Source organism: Equus caballus, chromosome 1 (genome assembly GCF_041296265.1).
Source record: "Equus caballus isolate H_3958 breed thoroughbred chromosome 1, TB-T2T, whole genome shotgun sequence".
Classification (NCBI taxonomy): domain Eukaryota; kingdom Metazoa; phylum Chordata; class Mammalia; order Perissodactyla; family Equidae; genus Equus; species Equus caballus.
Window position 1 is genome coordinate 17,394,992 of NC_091684.1, and position 23,019 is coordinate 17,418,010.

Consider the following 23,019-nt stretch of genomic DNA (forward strand, 5'->3'; position numbering starts at 1 on the left):
GCTGGGCACCTTGGCAGAGGACACAACTTGGACAAATTCAATTGGGAGCCCCGGTGGGAGGTTTTCAGACATTTTTATTTTCTTCCTTAAACTTTTTTGATTTACTTAATTATTTTCACAGTGAGTCTGTTATATATAAAACCAGAATAGCATAACATTTTTATTATAAAATATATAGTCAAATTTCTCATCTCTCTTTTAGATTAACTCAATAGCAATTTTTTTCTCACCTATTTTTAACTTTCTCATAACTGTGCTATATTGTCTTTCATTTTGGAAAATGCTAAAATATTAAATAATTCTGAAATAAACATATAAAACATATACTGGGAAATAAGCTTCAGTAAATTTAATAAAATCATTGATGAATCAAAGAATAAAGTTAAAACGCCAACCATGTGGCTCATTTCTGTCTTGTCAGATAATCCTCAATCCACCATGTCTTCAATCTGTAAAATAAAAGAATTCAGATTCTCTGTGTTCACCAAGAGCACTTCTGCTCTATCTGCAGATGGACCAGCCAGATTCTATTTAAAGAGCTATTTATATTCAATGGTTAAAAAGTCATATAAAACATGAGCTAACAAAATACAATACATTTAGTTTAAAACAGGAAAATTCTTTTATTCCATTTTATAACAAAACAAATAATTACCCTAAATATAGGTTAATTCAACTTTTAATTGCTTTCATTGTTTTGTATGGTATCTCATTTTAAATAATTAAATTGAGACTGATATTTGTGTTTTTTACAGCTATACTAACATTTATTAGAAATATTATCTCTCATTTATCAAAGAAAAAATGAAATCCAATAAGTAATATGCTTATAAATAAAGTCTTTCAGTCTAAGACAAACATTAATTAAATAAATCAGTAACAATTAAACGGTTTACAGTGAGATGAATGGATAAATATTTCATTCTTTTAGTAACATAAACTAAGGCAAGATGTGATGAGTGGTAGAGGTGAGCACTGAATGCAAAAGTAGTAATTAAATACCTTGCTCTTAAATGAGGCAGTGTATTATTATCACAAAATTGCACCCTGAACTCTAAATAGCAATAGGAGAAATACAAAATAAAACAGTAATTTTTCAAAGAGGAAAAGGTGAAATAAGCCAAAATACGTTAGAGTACTTGGAAATATACTAAAACACAATAATTAGCAGTTTGGACATTACAGGTACTTAAAGAATTCATGTTATAAGAGCAGAAAGTAGACAACTGCAGAAAGTGACTTTCTTTTCTCGGATTCCACTCACTGAAAGATATCATCTATCTAACATTGTCATAGTCCAGTCTTTCATTTTGTGTTTAAGGTTTTCTTTGTTATAATTGTTACCATAATTTAAAAGAAAGCATTTAAGAAAAAAGAAACTACACTACTTTGTGACCACTACTTTTTATATTTGCACAGATAAACTGAGTAATTCAACATTTACAAGGGTCAATCAAATTAGATATCATTGCAAAAAACTTTCTTTTTCTTTTTCCATGTGAAGCATGACAGCTTTCTAGTATAATCAGTTTTTGGTTTTAAACTGAAGTTTGAAAAACTACTAAGTCTGTCTATAGGATACAACTGCTAGTGTATTACTTTCAATTAAGTTAACACCACATTGCACTCAATTGCTTTAAGTTCAGTGTGGACCTGAATTTTAAATTTCACTGAATATTTAAAAAAAACCGTTAACCCTATTACAAGAACTACTGACCTTTTCTTTTTTTTAACACCATGTCTTTCAAATGTTATTAAGCTTTAAAGGTCTCATAACAAAAGACAAGACTGCCATCTAGTGCTTTATGACTATTGCTTTAACATTTTTAAAAGAGAGTGAGAGTCCCGAATAATCTAGAGATGAGCTGCCCAATATGATAGCCAGTATTCATATGCGGCTACTGAGTAATTGAAACGTGACTGATTTAAATTGAGATTACTATAAATATAGAATACAAACTGTATTTCAAACACTTAGCTTGAAAAAAACAGAAAAAAATTGTATCATTGATGATTTTTGTACTGTTACATGTTAAAATGACATATTTTAGGTATGTTGAGTTAAATAAAATAGATTATGAAATTAATTTCACCTGTTTCCTTTTACTTTTTTGGACAGTACTGATCTAGAAGAAAAATTATCTTAAACAGAAAAACTTCAATATTAGTATACTTTTTTTTTTAAGGTTGGCACCTGAGCTAACATCTGTTGCCAATCTTTCTTCTTCATCTTCTTCCCAAAGCCCGCAGTACATAATTGTATATTTTAGTTGTAGGTCCTCTGGTTGTGTTAGTATACTTCTTATTTCTAAAAAATGGAATATAATTTATATGGTCCGTAATTATAACTAGGTACTCTTTTGGAACACAATAAAAGCTAAAGATTCAAAAACAATCAAAGGGGAATTTCTAATTTTAAAAAATCAGACAAAAATATATCCCCATTAAATCCAGGATGTTTGAAAGAAGAAAAACAAAATGAATGTGGAAAAGATAGAGAATAAAAATAATTTAAAAGACATAGACAACTTGAGCATCAGTAAGAATAGCAACTGAAAACAAGTTGAGGGGGCTGGCCCCGTGGCTGAGTGGTTAAGTTCCCGCGCTCCGCTGCAGACAGCCCAGTGTTTCGTTCATTCGAATCCTGGGTGCGGACATGGCATTGCTCACCAAACCACACTGAAGCAGCATCCCACATGCCACAACTAGAAGGACCCACAACGAAGAATATACAACTATGTACCGGAGGGCTTTGGGGAGAAAAAGGAAAAAGTCAAATCTTAAAAAAAAAAAAAAAGAAAAGAAAAGAAAACAAGTTGAAACATATTAAATACGTGTAAGGCCATAAGTTTATGATACAAAAACAAAAAACCTAGCTGTCACCTTTGAGAAATAATGAGCAGACAATTCTTTACTTTGAAAACAGGTAAATAAAAAAAGACCATAGCATTTATCATGCCTTTCCTATATGAACTGTAGCAATGAGTAATCAAATATCTGATGAGTGGAAATTTATTTTTACAGAAATTTTCCAATCAAGAAATAAAGAAGTGGAATATCACAGTTTTGCAGCCCCTAACCAGCTACAATCATTGACCATCAGTGTCTGCTAAGAATGCAAAGAGAGACTGGCAGGCATTATGTTCTTCTGCCAGATGAAAGACACATAACCGCCTACGAAATAGCGTTTCCTCCAAAATCAAATCTGAATCTGATTAGACCTCTAAATCAAGGTTTCTCAATTTCAGCATTATTGACATTTTGGGCCAGATAATTCTGTGTTCTAAAAAGGCTGTCTTGCGCATTGTAGGAGGTGTAGCAGCATCCCTGGCCTCTATCCACAAGATGTCCATAGGACCCATGTCCATGCCCAGTTGAGATAAACAAAAATGTCTCCAAACACTGTCAAGTGTCCCATAGTTGACAAAAACGCCTTAATAAGATTTGGGATTTTATGCCACATTCTCAATAAAATTACAAAAATAATTAAAAGATAGTTTAAAAAAGATTTACTTAATTGGAAATTAAGAAAATTCTTACATATGTATAAAAAGATAAGCTATGTAGAAAATAACATTAATAAGAAAACTTATACCAAATGTAGGCAAAACAAGAAGAACAATTAAAAAGTATATAAGAGAAGTAAATTACTAAACACAAAACCTAATATTGAAGAACTAGAAAACCAAATCAGTACAAAGGATCAATAAACCCAAAAGTTCATGCTATAATATGGCCAAAAAAAAGATGAATAAAAAAGCTACCATTAAAAAAGCACCAGACCCAGAGATTTTGGTTGAATTTAGCTAATCTTTGAAGTTCACGCAATAATATTTTTTAACTATTCCTGTTTTAAAAGAAGAAAACAATCTTCTCAAATTCATTTTTAAAAGCTATTATCAAAATTACATAATATGAAGATAGAAAAGAAAAACTAACAATTATAGTGAAAGGCCATTTAATTAGAAAATATAATGGAAAAATATAGGCTGTATTCATTTATACTGAAAATGATACTAAATAAAATATAAACAATATTTAACAGCATCCCAAATAATAATATACCATGATTATGTTCGGTTTACTCTAGAATAAAAAGATATTTTACATTAGAAAACCTATTAATGCAACTTCACATTTAACAAGGTAAAGAAAAAAGTCATTCATGATAAAATCTTGTAGCACACTAACATAGATGGGAATTTTCCTAACTTCATACAGGGGATATTCCATAAAATATAGCAAACTCTCTACCTGATGGTGATGCCTACTACCATTATTTTGACTCAGCATTGAAAAACAGAGACCCCAACCATACCAACAAGGGGATAAAAAATTGGAAAGGGAGAAATAAAAACTGTCCTTAATTGCATGTAATATAATTAACTCTGTTTAAAAATCAAACAAACCTATAAACCATTAGAATTAATAACAGAGTTCATTGAAGTTGATGAATATCAGATCAGTGTACTAAAATGAATTTTATTTTTACATATCAAACGTAAAAAGAAAGTGCAATTTTTAAAGACATTTAAAATAGCAACAAAAGTATTAGGAAATAGTATTTTACACATGTAACAAAAAAAGTTTAAGACATGGACACATGAAATTGAACTCAACACTATTACTCATAAGAGAAACGCAAATTAAAACCACAAGATACTACTACACATACTCTAGAATGACTACAATCAAAAAGACAGACACCATAAAGTGTTGATGAGGATGTGGAAAAGCTGAAACATTTATAAGCTGCTTGTGGGACTGTAATATGGTACAGCCATGCTGTGAAGTGATTTGGCAGTTTCTTAAAAAGTTAAACATAAGCTTATCATATGACCTGGCAATTCTACTCTTAGGAATCTACCCAAGGAAAATGAAAATATATGTCTACACAAAGACAATCTGAATGTTCATATCAACATTTTTCATAATACCCAATGCCTAGAAACAATGCCAGTGTTCATCAACTGGTGAATGGACAAAAAAAAAAAGTGGCATATCCAGACAATGTTATACCATTTATTAAATTTAAAAACTAAAGTTGCTATATTAACAAAGTAAAATAGCAACATCTTATGATCATCTTAATTGATGCCGAAAAAAACATATGACATAACCGTTCATTCCTGACAAAAATGCTCAGCAAAGTAGGAATAAAAGGGAAAACTTCCTCAACTTGGGAAAAGCATCTAGGAAAAACTACATCATATCTAATGGTGAAAGAATGAATGCTTTCCCTCTAAGATCAGGAATGAGACAAGAATATTTGCACGTTCACCACATCTTTTCATACAATACCAGAGGTAGTAGTCAATGCAATAAGGCAAGAATAAGAAAGAAAAGGCATCCAGAGAGGAAAGGAAAAAGTCAAATGCCATTATTTGCAGAATACATTATCTCTGTAAAAATATGATGGGATCTACAAAAAAGGTACTAAAACTAATAAGTGAGTTTGGCAAAGCTGAAGAATACAAAATCAATATAAAAATCAATAGTAGTTACACATACCAGACATAATAAGAAATGAAACACTAAAAAAAGACTATTTACAAAAAGCATCAAAAATATAAAATATTGTAGGGGTAAATCTAACAAAAACTGTGAAACATCTGCACAGTGAAAAAAAACAAATATTCTTGAGAATAGACTGAAGAAAAGTTGAGGAAATAAAAGCGATAATACTATGTAATAAAAGAGATACACTATGAACACTATGTTCATGGGTCAGAAGACTTACTATAGTTAAGATATCAATTCTCCCCCAAATTGATCTAGAGACTAAACACAATCTCAATCTAAATCCTCACATATGTTTTTGTCACAAGCAGACCCTAAAATTCACGTGGAAACACAAAGGAAATGGAATAGCCAAAACGAGTTTGAAAAGAAAGAACAAAATTGGAGAATAAATACTGCATGATTTCAAGACTTATTAAAAGCTACCATAACTATAACAGTGCTATGTTGGCATAAAAATAAACAAATAAATTAATGGGACAGAATAAAGAGCTCAGAAATAGTCTATAGAGTCTGATACACATATATGGACAATTGATTTTTGACAAAGGGGTAAAAGCAACTCATGCTTAAAAGATAGTCTTTAAACATATTATTCTATAGCATTTTGATATTCACATGGAGACAAAAATTTTGACCCGTTCCTTGAAATATATACAAATATTACCTCAAAATGGACTATATACTTAAGTGAAAATCTAAAAATATGAAACTTCCAGAAGAAAACACAGGGGAAAAAATCTTTGTGTGCTTAGGTTAGGGTAAGATTTCTCAAAAGAACAAACTGATAAGTTGAACTTCATCTAAATTAAAAACTGCTCTTCAAAAAAATATTCTAATAGAGTGAAAAGACAAGCCACAAACAAGGAAAAAATATTTTCAAATCATACATAAGATAAAAGACTTGTATCTGGAATATATAAAGGACCCTGAAAACTCAATAATATGAACAATCCAATTTTTTAAAAAGTGGACAATGGATTTAAACTTATCAAATAAAATATACATATGGCAAATAAACCCATGAAAAAAATGCCTAACATCATTAGTCATTAGGGAAATGCAAATAAGTGAGAATTAGATACCATTACACATCTATTAGAATGGCTAAAATTAAAAAGACTAACCATACAAAATGTTGAGAGATTTGGAAGAATTGAAACTCTCATACACTGCTGGTGAAATGTAAAATGGGACCACCATTTGGAAATAGTTTGTTGTTTCTCAAAAAGTTAAACATACATCTACCATCTGATAATTACCCAATGAAAGTACCTTTCAGTACAAAATCACTACAGCTTTTTAGTAATGATCAAAATTGCTCCCTGCAAAAATCTATTACAAAATTCTATTTGTTCAAAATTTATTCGTAAAGAAAAAAATTACATCAAAATCCATCTTTTACTCAAATTCTATATTTTGTTCAATGTTCAGAATAAAATGTATTACTATTTCACTCTTCAGAGCAGAAAAAAATGCACCAAATACAATTATGAGAATGTACCAGAAAGTTATCATCTTTCTTGGCAATGTATATGGAGTTATAAGATTTGAGAAATAAAAATCGTAATATATTAACAACATCACTTATTCAAGATGAATTTTATTATCCACAAAATCACCTAAAACTAATAATACAAACCAATTATTTAAAATGAGAAAATACAAATACTTACAATAACATGTTCCTCTAAGTGGATTACCAACATAGCGATTTTCAGAGTCACATCTGTAGAAATACAAAAACTCATTTACTATTAAACAACAAAATCAAAAGCCTCATGCTTTTCTTCAAGCAAAAAAATAATTAAACTCTACATTAAAACATCTTAAACACTATACCATTAAACTTTAAAACAAACTTTCAAAAGTAAGCTCTTCTTAAAGTGTCTTTATTTTAGTAGAGTTAATTAGAACAGAGGAATAATTTTAATACATATATATTGCAATTAATAAAGGGCCAAACAGTTGAGAATAATAAGCTAAATGATCAGGTTACATTTTCTGAATGCATTTTTCTGCCATGTGATTGCTAGTTCTTGTATCAATGCAAAAAAAATGAGTTGAAGAGTAAATGTTTTTATACACTAACTACAAAATTAAAAGTAGAAATATAATAGCCCTTTATACCACCAACTTTCTTCTTCGTTAAACAAAGGAAATTTGGGGGTTAGGTTTTCCGTGACTTCTCCAAATGCTACTTTTAAAATGTATGATACATATAGCAGTTTTCTAGCTTTAGAAAAAGATCACACTCAGCATTGCTGGGTTAAGCACTTCAGAATCTATACTATTCCTATACTATTTCTCCTTTCTTTAGGTTCACCTCCTTGAATCCCATCACTTTGTACCAAGTGTATACATATATATGAAAGCACTGATTTACGATACCATTTTAATTCCTTCTACTGTTGCAAAAAACAAACGACTTGCTGCAAGTATCTCACTATTTTTGTATTTTTTAGAATCGAAAAATATTCAACGTAATATACCCTGCATTGTTATGCATAATATTCCCTGCATATCTTACTTGCCTAAACAGATGGCTTTCAAAGTTCCACAGCAATCTAAAATGACTAACTGACAAATGACAAGGGATCTCAAGTACTTTTTAATTCACCTTATATGTTGACTGTAAGAGCTCTGCTTACAAACTTATTTTCCAATATGAAAATTACAAAGTTTGCATTTTTCTTAATAATGTTTAGTTTATGGAAGTCACATAATAATATATGGGACTAGAAATTATTGTAACATGTTTACCTTCAATATAATATAATTTTTACAAAGGAATGGTTAAAATTTTATTTTCACCAAACCACAAACTTTCTCAGAAGGATGGAATTATATGTCTATTGTTTAGGAAGTAACTTTTGCTAGCTTCCATTACTCAAACTCAGAATTTTAACAGAAATAAGGAATTAACACTATCTTTTTAAGAACTAAACTGAAATTCTGTACAGAGTTCTTGAAGGTATCCAATATAAGAATTACGTTCCCTTTTAAATTTTCAAACTCAAAAAAAGCAATTAGAAACATATTGTTGAAAGTGCTTTTCATTAATAAATAATTATTAAGATAATATTAAATTATTAGAAGTATTTTCAAAATGTACAATTATGAGTTGAGTTAAAATATCAATTTTTGGTAGTTTAATTTCAGGTAGTATTTAAAGAATCACCAGTGCCTACAAACAACTAAGGAAAGAAATAGTTCCAAAGGAAACATAAAATTCAACCTGAAAAACACAAAAGTAGATATAAATAAACAGAGAGACATTCCTTATTTTTCATTAGGACATCTCGACATCATCAGGAGGTAGTTCATTTCAAAGATAACACCTAATTTGATCCAACAAAGATTCCAGTGAACTTAAAAGGTGCTAAAAAGTTGATCTTAATGTTCACATGCAGAAGTAAACATACAAGAATAGCTAGAAAAACAATGAAAAGGAAGAACTTTGAGGGGAGCTAAATCTTAAAGATATTAAAATACACTCAAAGTGTATATAATTACCATAGTGTGGTATTACATATCAATAGAAGGAGCAAAGGTACAGAATAGAAATTCCAGAAATAGGCTCAACTATCACATACTAAAAATCTAGTATATGATAAAAATAGTATTTTTAAATGAGGTAAAAATAGTCTTTTCCACAAATGGTATTGAGACAACTGAATAGCCATCTGGAAAAATATGATATCAGATCCAATCCTCACACAACACACACAAAAAAACTCCAAAAAGATGAGGGATTTAAGTGTAAAATGTAAAACTTTTTTTAGAAGTTTAGATTTTTTAGAAGATTAGAAGAAAAGATGAGCAAATTGCACAATAACAGATATAATGAAAGTCTTCCTAACCATGAATAAAATTCCAAATGCAATTTTAAAAAGACTAAGCAATATGACTACATGAAAAAAATATTTGCATGGTAGAAGAAAATGCCATTAGTAAAGTCAAAAGACATATGACAGAGGCCAGCCCAGTGGCATAGTAGTTAAGTTCATGCACTTCGCTTCAGCAGCCCAGGGTTCACAGGTTTGGATCCCAGGCATGGACCTAGCACCACTGGTCAAGCCACGCTGTGGCAGCATCCCACACAAAATAGAGAAAGATCAGCATAGACGTTAGCTCAGCAACAATCTTCCTCAAGCAAAAAGAGGAAGATTGGCAACAGATGTTAGCTCAGGGCCAATCTTCCTCACACACACAAAAAAAGACATATAACAAATTGGCAGAAAATATTTGCAACATATCTCACATAAAAAGGGCTAAAATGTCTAATCTGTAAAGAACTCTTTAAAAATAAGGGGGACTAATAATTCTGTAGAAAAACTGGCAAAAGACATGATTAGACAATTCACAAAAACATGATTAAACAATGGCTCTTAATATAGGAAAAAATGTTCAACTTCACTCATAATAAAGGAAATATAAGTTAAAACTATAGCAAGATACCATTTCTCCCCAAAAAGACTGTCAAAATTTCAAAAGCATAGCGATATACTCTGCTTATGAGCCTGTGGGAAAACAGGCCCTCCCATCCATTGCTGGTGGGAATACAAAATGAGAAAATCCCTAAGTAGGAGAATTGAGTAATATCTAACCTAACTACATATGCATTTATTTCTATACCCAGCAATCCCACTTAGAGGAATTTACTCTAGAGATAAACCTCCAACAATATGAAAGTACATGTGCACAAGTTTATTCACAGCAGGATCATTTGTAATTACAAAATACTGGAAAATATCTAAATGTCCATGCATAGGAGATTTGTTAAATAAACCATGGTATATACACACAATGTTGTACAATGCATCTGTAAACAAAACCAAACAAAAAGATAATGAAGATCTTATGACTTGATATAGATATGCATCTACATATGTCAGCTTTTGTGTAAGAAGGAAAACAATGAATGTATATGTATGTGTGTGTATAAAGATATATACATGATACATCATATATGTATGTATGATGCATAAAACCTTTTGAATGGTTTTACCTTTACACAAAGAAACGCAGGAGGATAAAGTAGAAAACAATGAAGTTGGCTACCTACTAGAGGAGAAAGGAGGAAATGGGATTAATCTCTCTGAGTATATATTTTTTTATAAAGACGTTTCTTTTTTTAAAAAAAGATTTTATTTTTTTCCTTTTTCTCCCCAAATTCCCCCGTTACATAGTTGTATATTCTTCGTTGTGGGTCCTTCTAGTCGTGGCATGTGGGACGCTGACTCAGCGTGGTTTGGCGAGCAGTGCCATGTCCGCACCCAGGATTCGAACCAACGAAACACTGGGTCGCCTGCAGCGGAGCGAGAGAACTTAACCACTCGGCCACGGGGCCAGCCCCTCTCTGAGTATATTTTTTAATACTTTTATCCTTTGAAAGAATGTTAATGTTCAACATATTCCAAAAAACTTATATTAAACCCATAAGAATGCGAAAGGGAATCAAGCCTAAAACAGAAAGCAAACTGAAAGAAATGAACACAATGGATTTCAAACGAATACTATGTAGCCATCCTGAAGGGAAAGAAAAGAACAGAGGAAGGAGAGTAGGAGGAGGGAGGTGGGGAGGAAGGGAAGAAGAGGGAAGGACAGCAGGAAGGGAGAGAAGGAGAGACTGAGGGAGGGAACACTCCAAGTAATTTACGAACACAGTATTTGACTATATACTCTCAATCTTGAACAGGGTGAGGTAGAGAAGGGAAAATTGGAATCAAACTTTGAAATCATTTTAGTAGGTTTGCTTATTGAAGTGATATAGACAAAGCAACTCTGAAAGTATTTTAAATGCATTATAGAATTGATCAAATAAGGAATGTGTTAGTCATTGGGAACTAGTGTTTTCACTGAGGAAGAAGAGACATACAAATACTGAACAGGAGAAGGCCCAAAAGAACCTTGGGGGGATGGACTGGAATTAGCAGTTTGGGTACGAAGTCATACTTTCTAAAATATGCACAGGAATGTGCATATGCATGCATATGTACACATGTATATGTATGCATTCCATATATACGTACTTAGGTGTATTTATTTGTATCTATAAATAAATTATTATTCCCTAGCTCTGTTCACTGAATGACCACTAGGTAAAGACACTTTAGTAGCAAAAAGCATACCTAGCACCAAGATATTGTTCTCTAATATGACTCTCCATTACCAGAGCTCTACAAAACAAAAGGCTGATTCCAGCTTTAAGGCAGGAGAGGCATAAGATGAGCCTAGAATATCTTCTTTTTTTTTTTTTTTTTTTTTTAAGATTTTATTTTTTCCTTTTTCTCCCCAAAGCCCCCCGGTACATAGTTGTGTATCTTCGTTGTGCGTTCTTCTAGTTGTGGCATGTGGGACGCTGCCTCAGCGTGGTTTGATGAGCAGTGCCATGTCCGCGCCCAGGATTCGAATTAACGAAACACTGGGCCGCCTGCAGCCGAGTGCGCGAACTTAACCACTCAGCCACGGGGCCAGCCCCTAGAATATCTTCTTATATCAGAAAGTAAGGAAGTGTTCCCAAAATGATAGATGCACGTCACAAAAATACAAGAACCAGCTTTAAGCAGCTTTCACTGGCCAAATCTGGGACAACTTGAGTGCCAAATGATTAAGTATAGCAATGAATTATAAACCATAGGGGAAAATAGGAATTCACAAGTTCACACCAATAATAAATAGATAAATAAATAGTGGAGAAGGGAAAGCTCTTGCTTATGTAGAATTCTGAGGATTGACTGGTAATGTAGAGGAAGTATGGTAAAGTAAAGATTGAGTCGTAAAGACTGAGGTCAGGTAAGAATAATCAATTTTTTTTCTTCTCATAAATATGTCATGTCCTACCAGATTAATTTGTTTTATGTCTAATTCACTCAAAAAAGACCAAAAAAGAAGAAAAAGAAAGAATTCAGGTCACTTATATCTCTAATCAAAATCCAAGACCTTATGGTCTAGTAAATGCATTCCAATGTCATTACATCTAAGTAGAGTCACCACTCATGGGAAAATATCTTCATTATAAGGAATGAAATGAATGAAATCTCAAATAAATATATAAATACATACATATATAAATGCATAAATGTATGTATAAATGTTTCACTTATACCCAGTGCTGTGCTGTGCAAACCAAGATCTTCCCAACTCATTTCTGCATGCCAAAATCAATTGGTAAAACCATTTATGCTAACCTATTGTAAATATAATCAGCTGATATATTGAAATTTTTGGCATGACCATTATACATTTTCATGTAATCTATATAATAATGTGATTTGGAATCAAGGTTATCATAATCTATCAATTTCATTGTAGACCTCATAAATAAATGCAAGTTAAAAAATCAGAATAGAAGACCCCACAAACAACTATTTTCAACAAAAGGAGAGAGCAGTACTACAAACAAAGAAAAATGTAAATTCTTTCTTAAGGCAATTTTGCATATGTGAAAGTAAAAGAATCAGATTAATAAAAAATGTTTAAATCATGTTTATTCTGTAATAGACCACTGTGTTTAGTAATACAAAAGTAAAATTTATTTCTAAATAGTCTGTGTTTTTAGAAAAGTCTTAATTTGCATTGCTGAAATTATTTTACCCATTCCAAAAAAATATATTTTCTTTAGCAAAAACTAGAGATTCCCTTCACAGTTTGAAAACTCTAAAAGCACGTAATGTGTGTATTATATAAATATTTAGTACACAAACATATAATTCAGTGAATAAAACAAAAGAGCAATTTGCTATACTTGCAGTAGTTATCCATTGTTAAGCAACAAATTACCACAAACTTGTGACTTTAATCAACACATTTATTATCTCAGTTTTTGTGGGTCAGGAATCTGAGCATGGCATAGTTGGGTTCTCTGATTCAGAGACTCAGAGAGACGCAATCAAGGTGTTGACTGGAGCTGGGGTGCACTGCACAGCTGCAACCAAAAGGTTAGTTGGGATTGGGTTCTCATCAGAGGCTTGACTGGTGATGTACCCGCTTCTAAGCTCCCTCACATTGTTGGTAGAATTTCTTTTCTTGTGGCTATAGAACTGAGGGCTTTGGTTTGTTACTATTGGCTGGAGGCTGCCCTCAGCTCCTGGAGGATGCCCTCAGCTCCTAGAGGATGCCTTCAGCTCCATGTACTTCTTCAAAGTCAGCAAAGGAGAAAGTCTATGGAGCAAGTCTTATAGCAAGACACAGACTTAAAGCATACTCATGGAAGTAACATACCATCCCCTTTACCATATACTGCAACATAATTATGGAAGTGATATCCCATCACTTTTGCCATATTTTCTGGTTTAAAAGTAAATCACAGGTCCTGCCCACACTCAAGGAAAGGGGATACACAATAGTGTGAATAACAGAAGGCAGAGATCATTGGTAGTCCGTTTAGGGTCTGTCCACCATGATATTTTTGCTATACATAAAATTTTTTATTGTAAAATATTTCAATATATTTATTTGAGATACAAACACATACTAATCTAATTCACATAATAAATAACTTGAAAAGTTAAATCATAAGTGTAGATATAAATAATAATTCTTTAAACAAATTAATATTGCACTATATAAATTACATTAATATTACACTACACATATTATATTAATATTTCTGATATGTAAGCCAAGTAATATTTTTAAAATTCAGAACCCTTCTGTGTAAAGATTAAATACAAACATTAAAAGCCTTCAGAAGTCTTCTGTATGGCTTAATTAAAAACATAACTTCAAAGTATTTCTGTGTCTAAGCAAAGAGATAATCATCCTCTATTCCCACTAAGTAAACTAAGCAAACAGCCAGACATCTTTAGAAACAGATTTAGGGTGAAATATTTATTAGGGATTTTGAACGGATAAATATTGTCTTTGCATGTCACCTAAATAATGGTTACCAATTATATGTATCACATTACATTATAAATATCACTTAAAAATACATATATATAAAATAATTCCACATTTATAACTGTTAACACATAGCATTTAATTTGTCCCTATTGATTTAAATATTTAAAAATACATACATATATATCTTATTATGAGATATAATTTTACTACTCAAAAACCAAAAAGGGAGTGGGACATCTAATGGCTACAATTTTAAAATATCAAGACAGATATTTAAAACGGCTGAGAATCTGACAAATAAATTTGTGTTTTTATGAGAAATTATGAAAATTATATACAAGATAAAACACATTTGCTTTTGCTTTGTTTTTCTTCTAAAGAAACCCATAAAAATCACATCATGTAACATGAACAAAAACATGATATTAAGGAGTAGCATAGTATCAATATTGATACCATACTTCTAAGACAGTTTATCATAAAAAACAATGAAAATTCAGACATGAAGGTATGGTAAATCCTCAAATAGTACAGAAGGTACAGATTTTAAAATTATAAGGCTATTTATGGATTTCAGAGACCAATAATGGTAAGTGGAACTAACTAGGTAAGTTGAAGACACCTAAAAAAGGTAGATTTCATTTTTAATGCTTAAAAGCATTGGAGAGCAAAAAAGCGAAAAATTACCAAGCCAGGATGCAGAGAAGGACAGAATCCCAGGATGTTGAATCATTTGGGGGATCCCTTTGTCCCTGATCATGGATGCAAACAGTATTTAATAGAAAAAAGGATTGGAGTCTAGGCTCCCCAAAGGTTGGTGAGCTAAGTCCCAAAGGGTAATCGTAGGAGGAAGGGCATGGAAAGGCATTCCAGAGGCTGCAGATGGACTTTGAACCATCCTTATCCCCGAAAATGACTAAGGTGCCTCTGCCCTCAGACACATAGCAGAATCAAATTTTCTTTGGAAAAAGATTTCATCCAAGGTCTCAATCTATCTACAAACAGATTTTGCAAATATGGTATCCAGCACAAAATAAAAAATAACCAGCTATGGAAACAGATAGGAAAACAAGAACTAGCAGAAACAAAGGATGATGGAATTAGAGCCACAGGAATTCAGATATTAACTGGGAAAAGACACAGGTTTTAAAATAATTATCTTTATTATATGGGAGGAGATAAAAGACAAGATTAAAAATTTGCCTAAAATTGGAAACTACAAAATTAGAAACTATAATAGATAAGATTAAGAATTTAGTCTGAAAAAACTGGAAACTATAAAAACAACAAAATGAAAATGCAATAACCCAAATTAAGGACTGAATGAATGAAATTAACACCAAACTAGACACAGTGGAAAAGAGAAAAGTGAACTGAAAAATTGGTCAGGAGAGAGTGGAAAAACATGAAAGAGACATAAAAGATATGGTGTTACTGGGATTCAAAATCAGAAGACAGAGGGAATGGAGAAGAAGAAATATTTGAAGAGTACTGGCTGAACTTTCCAACACGAAACCCTCCAACACGATAAATGAAAAAAAAAAAATTAACTAAGCACATCACAGTAAAACTGGTAAAACAAAAAGGAAAATTTTTTAAAAGCCAAAGAATAAAACAGACATAAGAAGAAATTAAAAATATAAAGTTTATATCTTTTCAAGAAATTGAATTGTTTATATCTTATTTTAAAGAAATAATTAAAACCTTCTCACAAGGAAAAATCTAGGACAAACAGGCCACCTTGGTGATATTACCTAATAATGAGGAAGACATGGAAGTTTTAAACAGAACCCCTAAAAAGGACTAACCATATGGAAAAGACTGACATATTGGATTATATGAAAATTTAAAACTTCTCTTTATCAAAGACATACAAAACAGTATGAAAATCCAAATCGCAAAGTGGTATTTACCACACACATCACCAACAAAGGACATGCCTCTGGAATGTATAAAACATTATTACAGATGATTAAGAAAAAGAATTCAGTAAGAAAAATCACAAGAAACTTGAAAGAGCACTATTTTATAAAAAAGGAAATTCAATTGATAATTCAACATATGAAACCTCTTAAAGATTAAACATAGTAAACCTTCAAGAACTGAAGAATCTCTTTAGCTCTTAAGAAAATGCAAATTCAAATTGCAACATATCAATTACACATCAATCAGAATCCTTAAAATTAAAATGTCTTATAACACCAAGTATTTTCAAGAGTGTAGAGCGTTAAGAAAATTCATACCACCCTGGAAAGAGTATAATTTGATATAACAATTTTACAAAAGAATTAATCTTCTAAAATTGAAAATATGGATACTCAATACATAACCATCAGAAATATATGCACTTAACCAGGAGGCATAGATGAGACTACTCATAAGCACATTAGTTGTAATGGTAAAAAAAAAAAAATAACAAAACTAGGATTATCAAATAGGAGAATGAGTAAATGAAGTGTGGTATAATCGTACAATGAAATATCCTACAGCAGTGAAAAGGATCAAATTATGGCTAAATGGATACAACAACTTGGATGAATATCCAAACATTATGTTGAATGAAAGACACTTGACAGAAAAGAATATAGCCACAGACCAGAAGAAAATATTTGCAAAAGGTATCTCTGACAAAGGACTGTTATCCAAAATATACAAAGAACTGTTCAAACTCAAAAGTAAGAAAACAAATAACCCAATTTAAAAATGGGCCAAAGATCTTAACAGACACCTCACCAAAGAAGATATACAGATTGCAAATAACCATATGAAAAGATGCTGCATATCATATATCATCAGGGAAATTCAAATTAAAACAACAATGAGATACTACTACACACCTATTAGTATGGCCAAAATCCAGAACACTGACAACACCTAATGCTACCAAGTATGTGGAAGTGGATCGCCAGGAACTCTCATTGCTAGTGGAAATGCAAAATAGTACAGCCACTTTCGAAGACATTTTGGCAGTTTCTTACAAAACTAAATATACTATTAACATATGATCCAGCAATCATGCTCCTTCATATTGACCCAAAGGAGCTGAAAACTTATCTCCACACAAAAACATGCACAAGGATGTTTATAGCAGCTGTATTCATAAGTGCCCAAATTTGGAAGCAATCAAGATGTCCTTCAGTAGCTAAGTGCATAAATAAACTGTGGTACATCCAGACAGTGGAATATTATTTAGCACTAAAAAGAAGAGCTATGAAGCCATGCATAGACGCAGAGGAAACTTAAATGCATATTACTCAGTGAAAGAAGCCAGTATGTAGAAGTCTACATACCGTATGATTCCAACTATGTGACATATCTGGAAAAGGTAAAACTAGGGAGACAGGAAAAAGATCGATGGTTGCCAGGAGTCAGAAAAGAGGGAGGGATGAACAGGAGAAGCATGGAGGATTTTTAGGGCAGTGAAACCACTCTGTATGACATTATAATGGTAGATACATGTCATCAAAACCCATAGAATGTACAACACCAAAAGTGAACCCTAATGTAAACCCTGGAGTTTGGGTGATAATGATGCATCAATGTCGGTTCACATATTGTAACAAGTGTACCACTCTGGTGAGAGGTATTGATAACTGGGGAAGTGAATTATGTACAGGGGTAAGGGGCATACGGGAAATTTCTGTACTTTCTGTTTAACATTGCTGTGAACCTAAAACTGCTCTGCACAATAAAGTCTATTTTTAAAAATCCAGATTTATAAAACAAGTCAATGAAAAGATTTTAAAAAAATAATTCACTGTCTTTGAAATTAATAAAAAAATCTAAAAATAATTACTGGATCAAAATACAATAAAAATTGAAATTACTGATAATTTAGAAAATATTTCACATTAAAAAAATCAAACTGAATAGTGATTAATCTGAAACTTACATAGTTAGAGCACAAGTCTCTGAGGAATAAAATAAAGCTCTACATTATGTAAATCTTCCCCTAGAAAAAAAACAGTATTAAGAATTTTTGCTATACAAAGACTATTTAATTTTAATTAATTAATTACTCAATATTTTCCATCAGAATTTGGAAATTAAAGGGTAGAATAATATATAATTACAAATACTATTCACACATTTTCTGACAAATTTTCAACAAGGGAAATGAAATATTTTTTTCAATCTGGAAATAGTGCCTCAGTCCCCATTTGCCAATTATCACTAATAAAGAAATGATGGGTATACAACAGGTAAAGAGCACCGGCTTCTTAGTGAAAGAAACCTGGGTGAAAGTCCTACTCCAACGCTAATTAGATTGTGACCTTGGACAAATTAACTTTCTAAGTTTCAATTTCCTTTACACTCAAATGGGTATAATAATGCTACCTACTTTACAGAATTGTTATAAGAATTAAATACACGAGCTTAGCCCAGAGACATGCATTTAGTAGGGTTCAATATATGTCAACTATGATGACGATGATAAAACGACGACAGCAAATGAAGAAGAGGAAAAACGTTAATAAAATAGAGGATATTATATTTGCACCTGCAAATGTCAAGGCAAGATAAAAAAGAAAATTATTTGAGAAAGAGATTACACTGAAATATTTTCAGTCATCTATCTTTTTTCCCTAGAAGTAAGAGCGCTGAACTATACAATATAGCCACTGCACTGAGGCCCCAGACACGAACCAAACTGAAACAGTACTGGATTGCAGCAGCTCATCTTATAAGGCATTTGAAGCGCGTCCATATTTTGATAAAACATCTACACATGTACCAGAAATATTTTCTACATTAAAATGTTGAAATTTACTGTAATTTATTTCCTCAGAGAAGGTTAAATTGGAACATACTAGGAGTATTTATTTCATCCTCTGATATTTCAAGTTAACTTTTAATAATAAATATAAGACTGACCAAAAGAAATTGAAAGCTTAAAGTGTATACTCTTTCTTTAGCATATAAATCTGTTTCTTTTTGTAATTGTTTCCAACTTATAATTAGTGTATCCTACGCCTTAACTGGATACTCTGTTCCTTAAAGTGCCCTTCTTTTATACTAACAGTCCAGTCTCAACAATTCTATATGTATAGAGACCTATTCTGACCATCTAGAGTTAAAACCACCTAACTTTGTTATGCCTGAAGTCAATGCAATAATCAAACTGAAGATCAAGGACTACGCTCCTAAGAGACAGCTTTCAATGAGAATCACTCTGAAAAAAGAGATGGAAAAGTCTGCAAAGGTTTTAACAGACTAATGGGGACCAAACAACATATTGACCCTAAACACCCCACAAACAGCTCACTAACCTAACCCCAGATGTCACAGTTAATGAATAGGTCACTTACGGTTATTCAAATGAAAGTGCGATAGTTAAAGATATCAAGCAAGGTGCCAAGGGAATAGCAATTACTCATGGAAGGGTATGCTAACTTCTGCAACAAACAACCTTCAAATCTCAGTAATTTTACACAATAAAAGTTTTACTGTAGTCTAAAGCACAGCCCAGTACAGAGGGGCAGAGTTGAGGAAGAGGTCTTGTTCCGTGTCGGCTTCCAGGACCTGGGCTGTTCCCGAGCTCTGCAATCTTTTAGGTCCTCATCTGCCTCCCCATTGAACTGAATGAGGAAAGGGAGGATGTGAGGCGCAGGAGCTCTTGAGGGGCCAGGGCTGGCGTGGCAGACATTACTCACGCCTATTGGTCAGAACACAATTACATGACCTCCAACCTAACTCTAATAGAAACTGGGAAACATAGGCTAGTTGTGTTCAGAAAGTTTTCACAATTGACAACTAAATGAAATTCAATCTAGTACAGTTCTGGGGGATGATGTGTTGGCTTAGAAATACTGATGGCAGAGCTAATACTTATTTTCAGAAGTCCATTCCTAAAAATTGAAGAATTTTAAATTCAGGAGGACATACTTTAAAAGAACTCAAGTATTTACTTGACATGGGAAGTTTTTTGCTGAAGTTAGACTTCTTACCAGAAAACCACCCTGTTGGAGAGGAGGGGTTGGACACTGCCAAATCTGGTTTCAGGTTGGGCCAGTTTAAACTGGATTAGTAACATGCTTTCTGAACTGATAGTTTGAGATTTATGGTTTTTGGTACTGCTTTATGGCTTCTCATTGAATAAATGTTTTCAGAATAAAGCAAGCATAGGAGTTCTTCAAGTACCACATTTCTTAGATATCTTGGCTACATGGCTCATCAGCCCTATCTGCAGTTGCAACTGCAGTGGGCAAAAATGACCCAGAAAAATCCTAACAGTATTTAGTGTTAGTGTTTGAAGATTATATTCACAAGCTGCTTATGAAATTGTGTTTATAAAGCTGAAGATCTATATGCAAATTAGACACAGTGTAAAAAGGCAGGTTGTACCAACAATTCCTCTATACTCTTTGTATAACAACTTAATGTAGATTAAGGCACAGAGATGAGAGAGGTACTATTTTTCCCCATTCCCAATATAGAAGACTTAAAAAAAAAAAAAAGACACAAGTAATTGGGAAAAAGAAGTCTTAAGAAACATTCATTTATATTTGTTTTATAAACCCCTATTATGTGCCAGAAACTAGTCTATAAAAGAAGGCTCAAGTTTGATCTTCCAAAATGGAAAAGGCATTGGCGTCATCCTCTACCTACCCCACACCAAAAAAGGAAAAGACTACATATAACATAATAGAGAAAAATGAATAATAATCTTAAATATTGCTGGCCCAAAGGTAAACTAGGGAGGAAAAGATGCTCAGGAAGAAGATCCTCCCATAGCAATATTTCTCAAAGTGCATCAAGGACCACTATTTCACAGTCACCTCCAATGCCTGGAGTAAAGCAAAACTTTCTTCCCCATCCTAGAGCTTGTCACCATATTCCAGAAGATTCTTCTTCACACTAATTTTGAGAACCAGTGTCTTAAACCTAACATAAGTAGCTATGAATAAGTAGTGATTAGTAAAGAGGATAGGTATAAGGAAGAGAAAAGGAGATTCAATTATGAATTAATTTACTAAACTTAAAGATCCTGCTTGGTAATAGTGCCAAATATCTCAGATAATTATACTTATAACTCCAAATGCCATTGAGAAATTTTATGTTCAATTTACTGTGCATAAAAAGTAAAACATGACTCTGGATCAACCCATCAATTTTTATTTTTAGTTATTCATTGTTTTGGTGAGGAAGATTAACCCTGAGCTAACATCCACCACCAATCTTCCTCGTTTTGCTGAGGAAGACTGGCCCTGAGCTAACATCTGTGCCCATCTTCCTCTATTTTATATGTGGGATGCCTGCCACAGCATGGCTTGATGACCAGTGCATAGGTCTGTGCCCAGGATGCAAACCAGCAAACCCCAGGCCACCAAAGCAGAGGACACGAACTTAACTGCTATTTCACCAGGCCAGGCCCACAACCCATCAATTTTGATTTACCTACCAATATAATATTTAACAATACCATCAATACTTATCATTTTCTCCAGAAGTCAGTAAATTGCTCTAAGATCTCACGTGCAAGGAGTGAAACAACAAAAGTCTAGATGGCAACTAGAATTTTGGTGATGAACATGATGTAGTCTACAGAGAAGTTGAAATATAATGATGTACACCTGAAATTTATATACCATTATATACTAATGTTACTTCTATAAAAAATAAAAGAATAAAAGTGTTTTAGCTAGAAAAAGGAAAACACTAATTGATTAGGTCAGTGGTTCTCAATGGGGATAAATGTGTAGGTAACAATTAGTTATCTCTGTAACTACGGAGTTCTAATAAAACTTAATAAGGGGCTGAAAGGGAGGTCAAGGATGATAGACATCCTGAACGCACAAGGCAACCCTACAAAACAAATAATTGATCCAAATCCCACACAAGTTTTGAATAACATGGCAAATGAGCAAGTTTTTGTTCATAATTATTTGAGCCTAGAACCTAACTCCATTTTATATATAAACACAGAGTAGTTTTGCATGTTTATAACATACACTGAATTTTCTAGTAATGCAACTACCGTGAAGTTGAAAATGAACCATACATAATTTTGCTCAGAATTTAACAAGGATGTGTTCATCATTTTAGAAAACCTTATCACCAACAGCTATGCTGTTTATGGTATATACAACATACATCTTTGAGTATGCCATGTGTCTAGAGAATATTTGAGACTCCTTTTAAGAGACTAAGAATTGACTATTATCATTAGTTTATCAACTTACAAATAGCACTGGATTTCATTAATGAAGTGATTAAAATTATATTATTCCTATCCTACATATTTTTTTAAAATTTGTAGCACTATAATATAAAATCTATGTGATGGAAATCACATATTAAAATTATTTCAGGGTTGCCAATTGTTTTTCAACAGGGGACTCTGACAATGTTCCAAGAAGCCAACAATACAACTTTACTGGCTCTTGTATTACTATATCTTTTTCCAACCTATCCTCTATTTCCTAATGTCTAAAAATGATATAGTTTCCAAGGTCTTTTTGTACCAGAAACTGAATGTATGCCTCGATGTGCGGTGGAGTTTCAAGACAGAAAATTATTTTCTGTGACATTTCATCATAATCCTATCCACATTTTAACTCGGGGAACTATTTTGGCACTACATTTACAAATAGCATCCAGCTCATATTTGAGAATATAATACTTCCTCATTTTCTCTATTTCAACAGC

At 32.4% G+C, this 23,019-nt stretch overlaps 1 protein-coding gene across 4 annotated transcripts in view; it reads right to left on the minus strand.

Moving 5' to 3' along the window:
* Window positions 1–23,019, minus strand: part of ATRNL1 (attractin like 1) — a 740,103-nt gene that overhangs the window by 481,590 nt on the left and 235,494 nt on the right. For 3 of the 4 annotated variants that reach the window (XM_070260546.1, XM_005602549.4, XM_070260536.1), the window contains exon 21: window positions 7,197–7,249. In XM_070260546.1, coding sequence (XP_070116647.1) covers window positions 7,197–7,249 — 53 coding nt within the window. Of the gene's footprint in view, window positions 1–56; window positions 450–7,196; window positions 7,250–23,019 lie in introns of those variants that run through there. The other variant, XM_070260557.1, reaches the window with a different exon arrangement.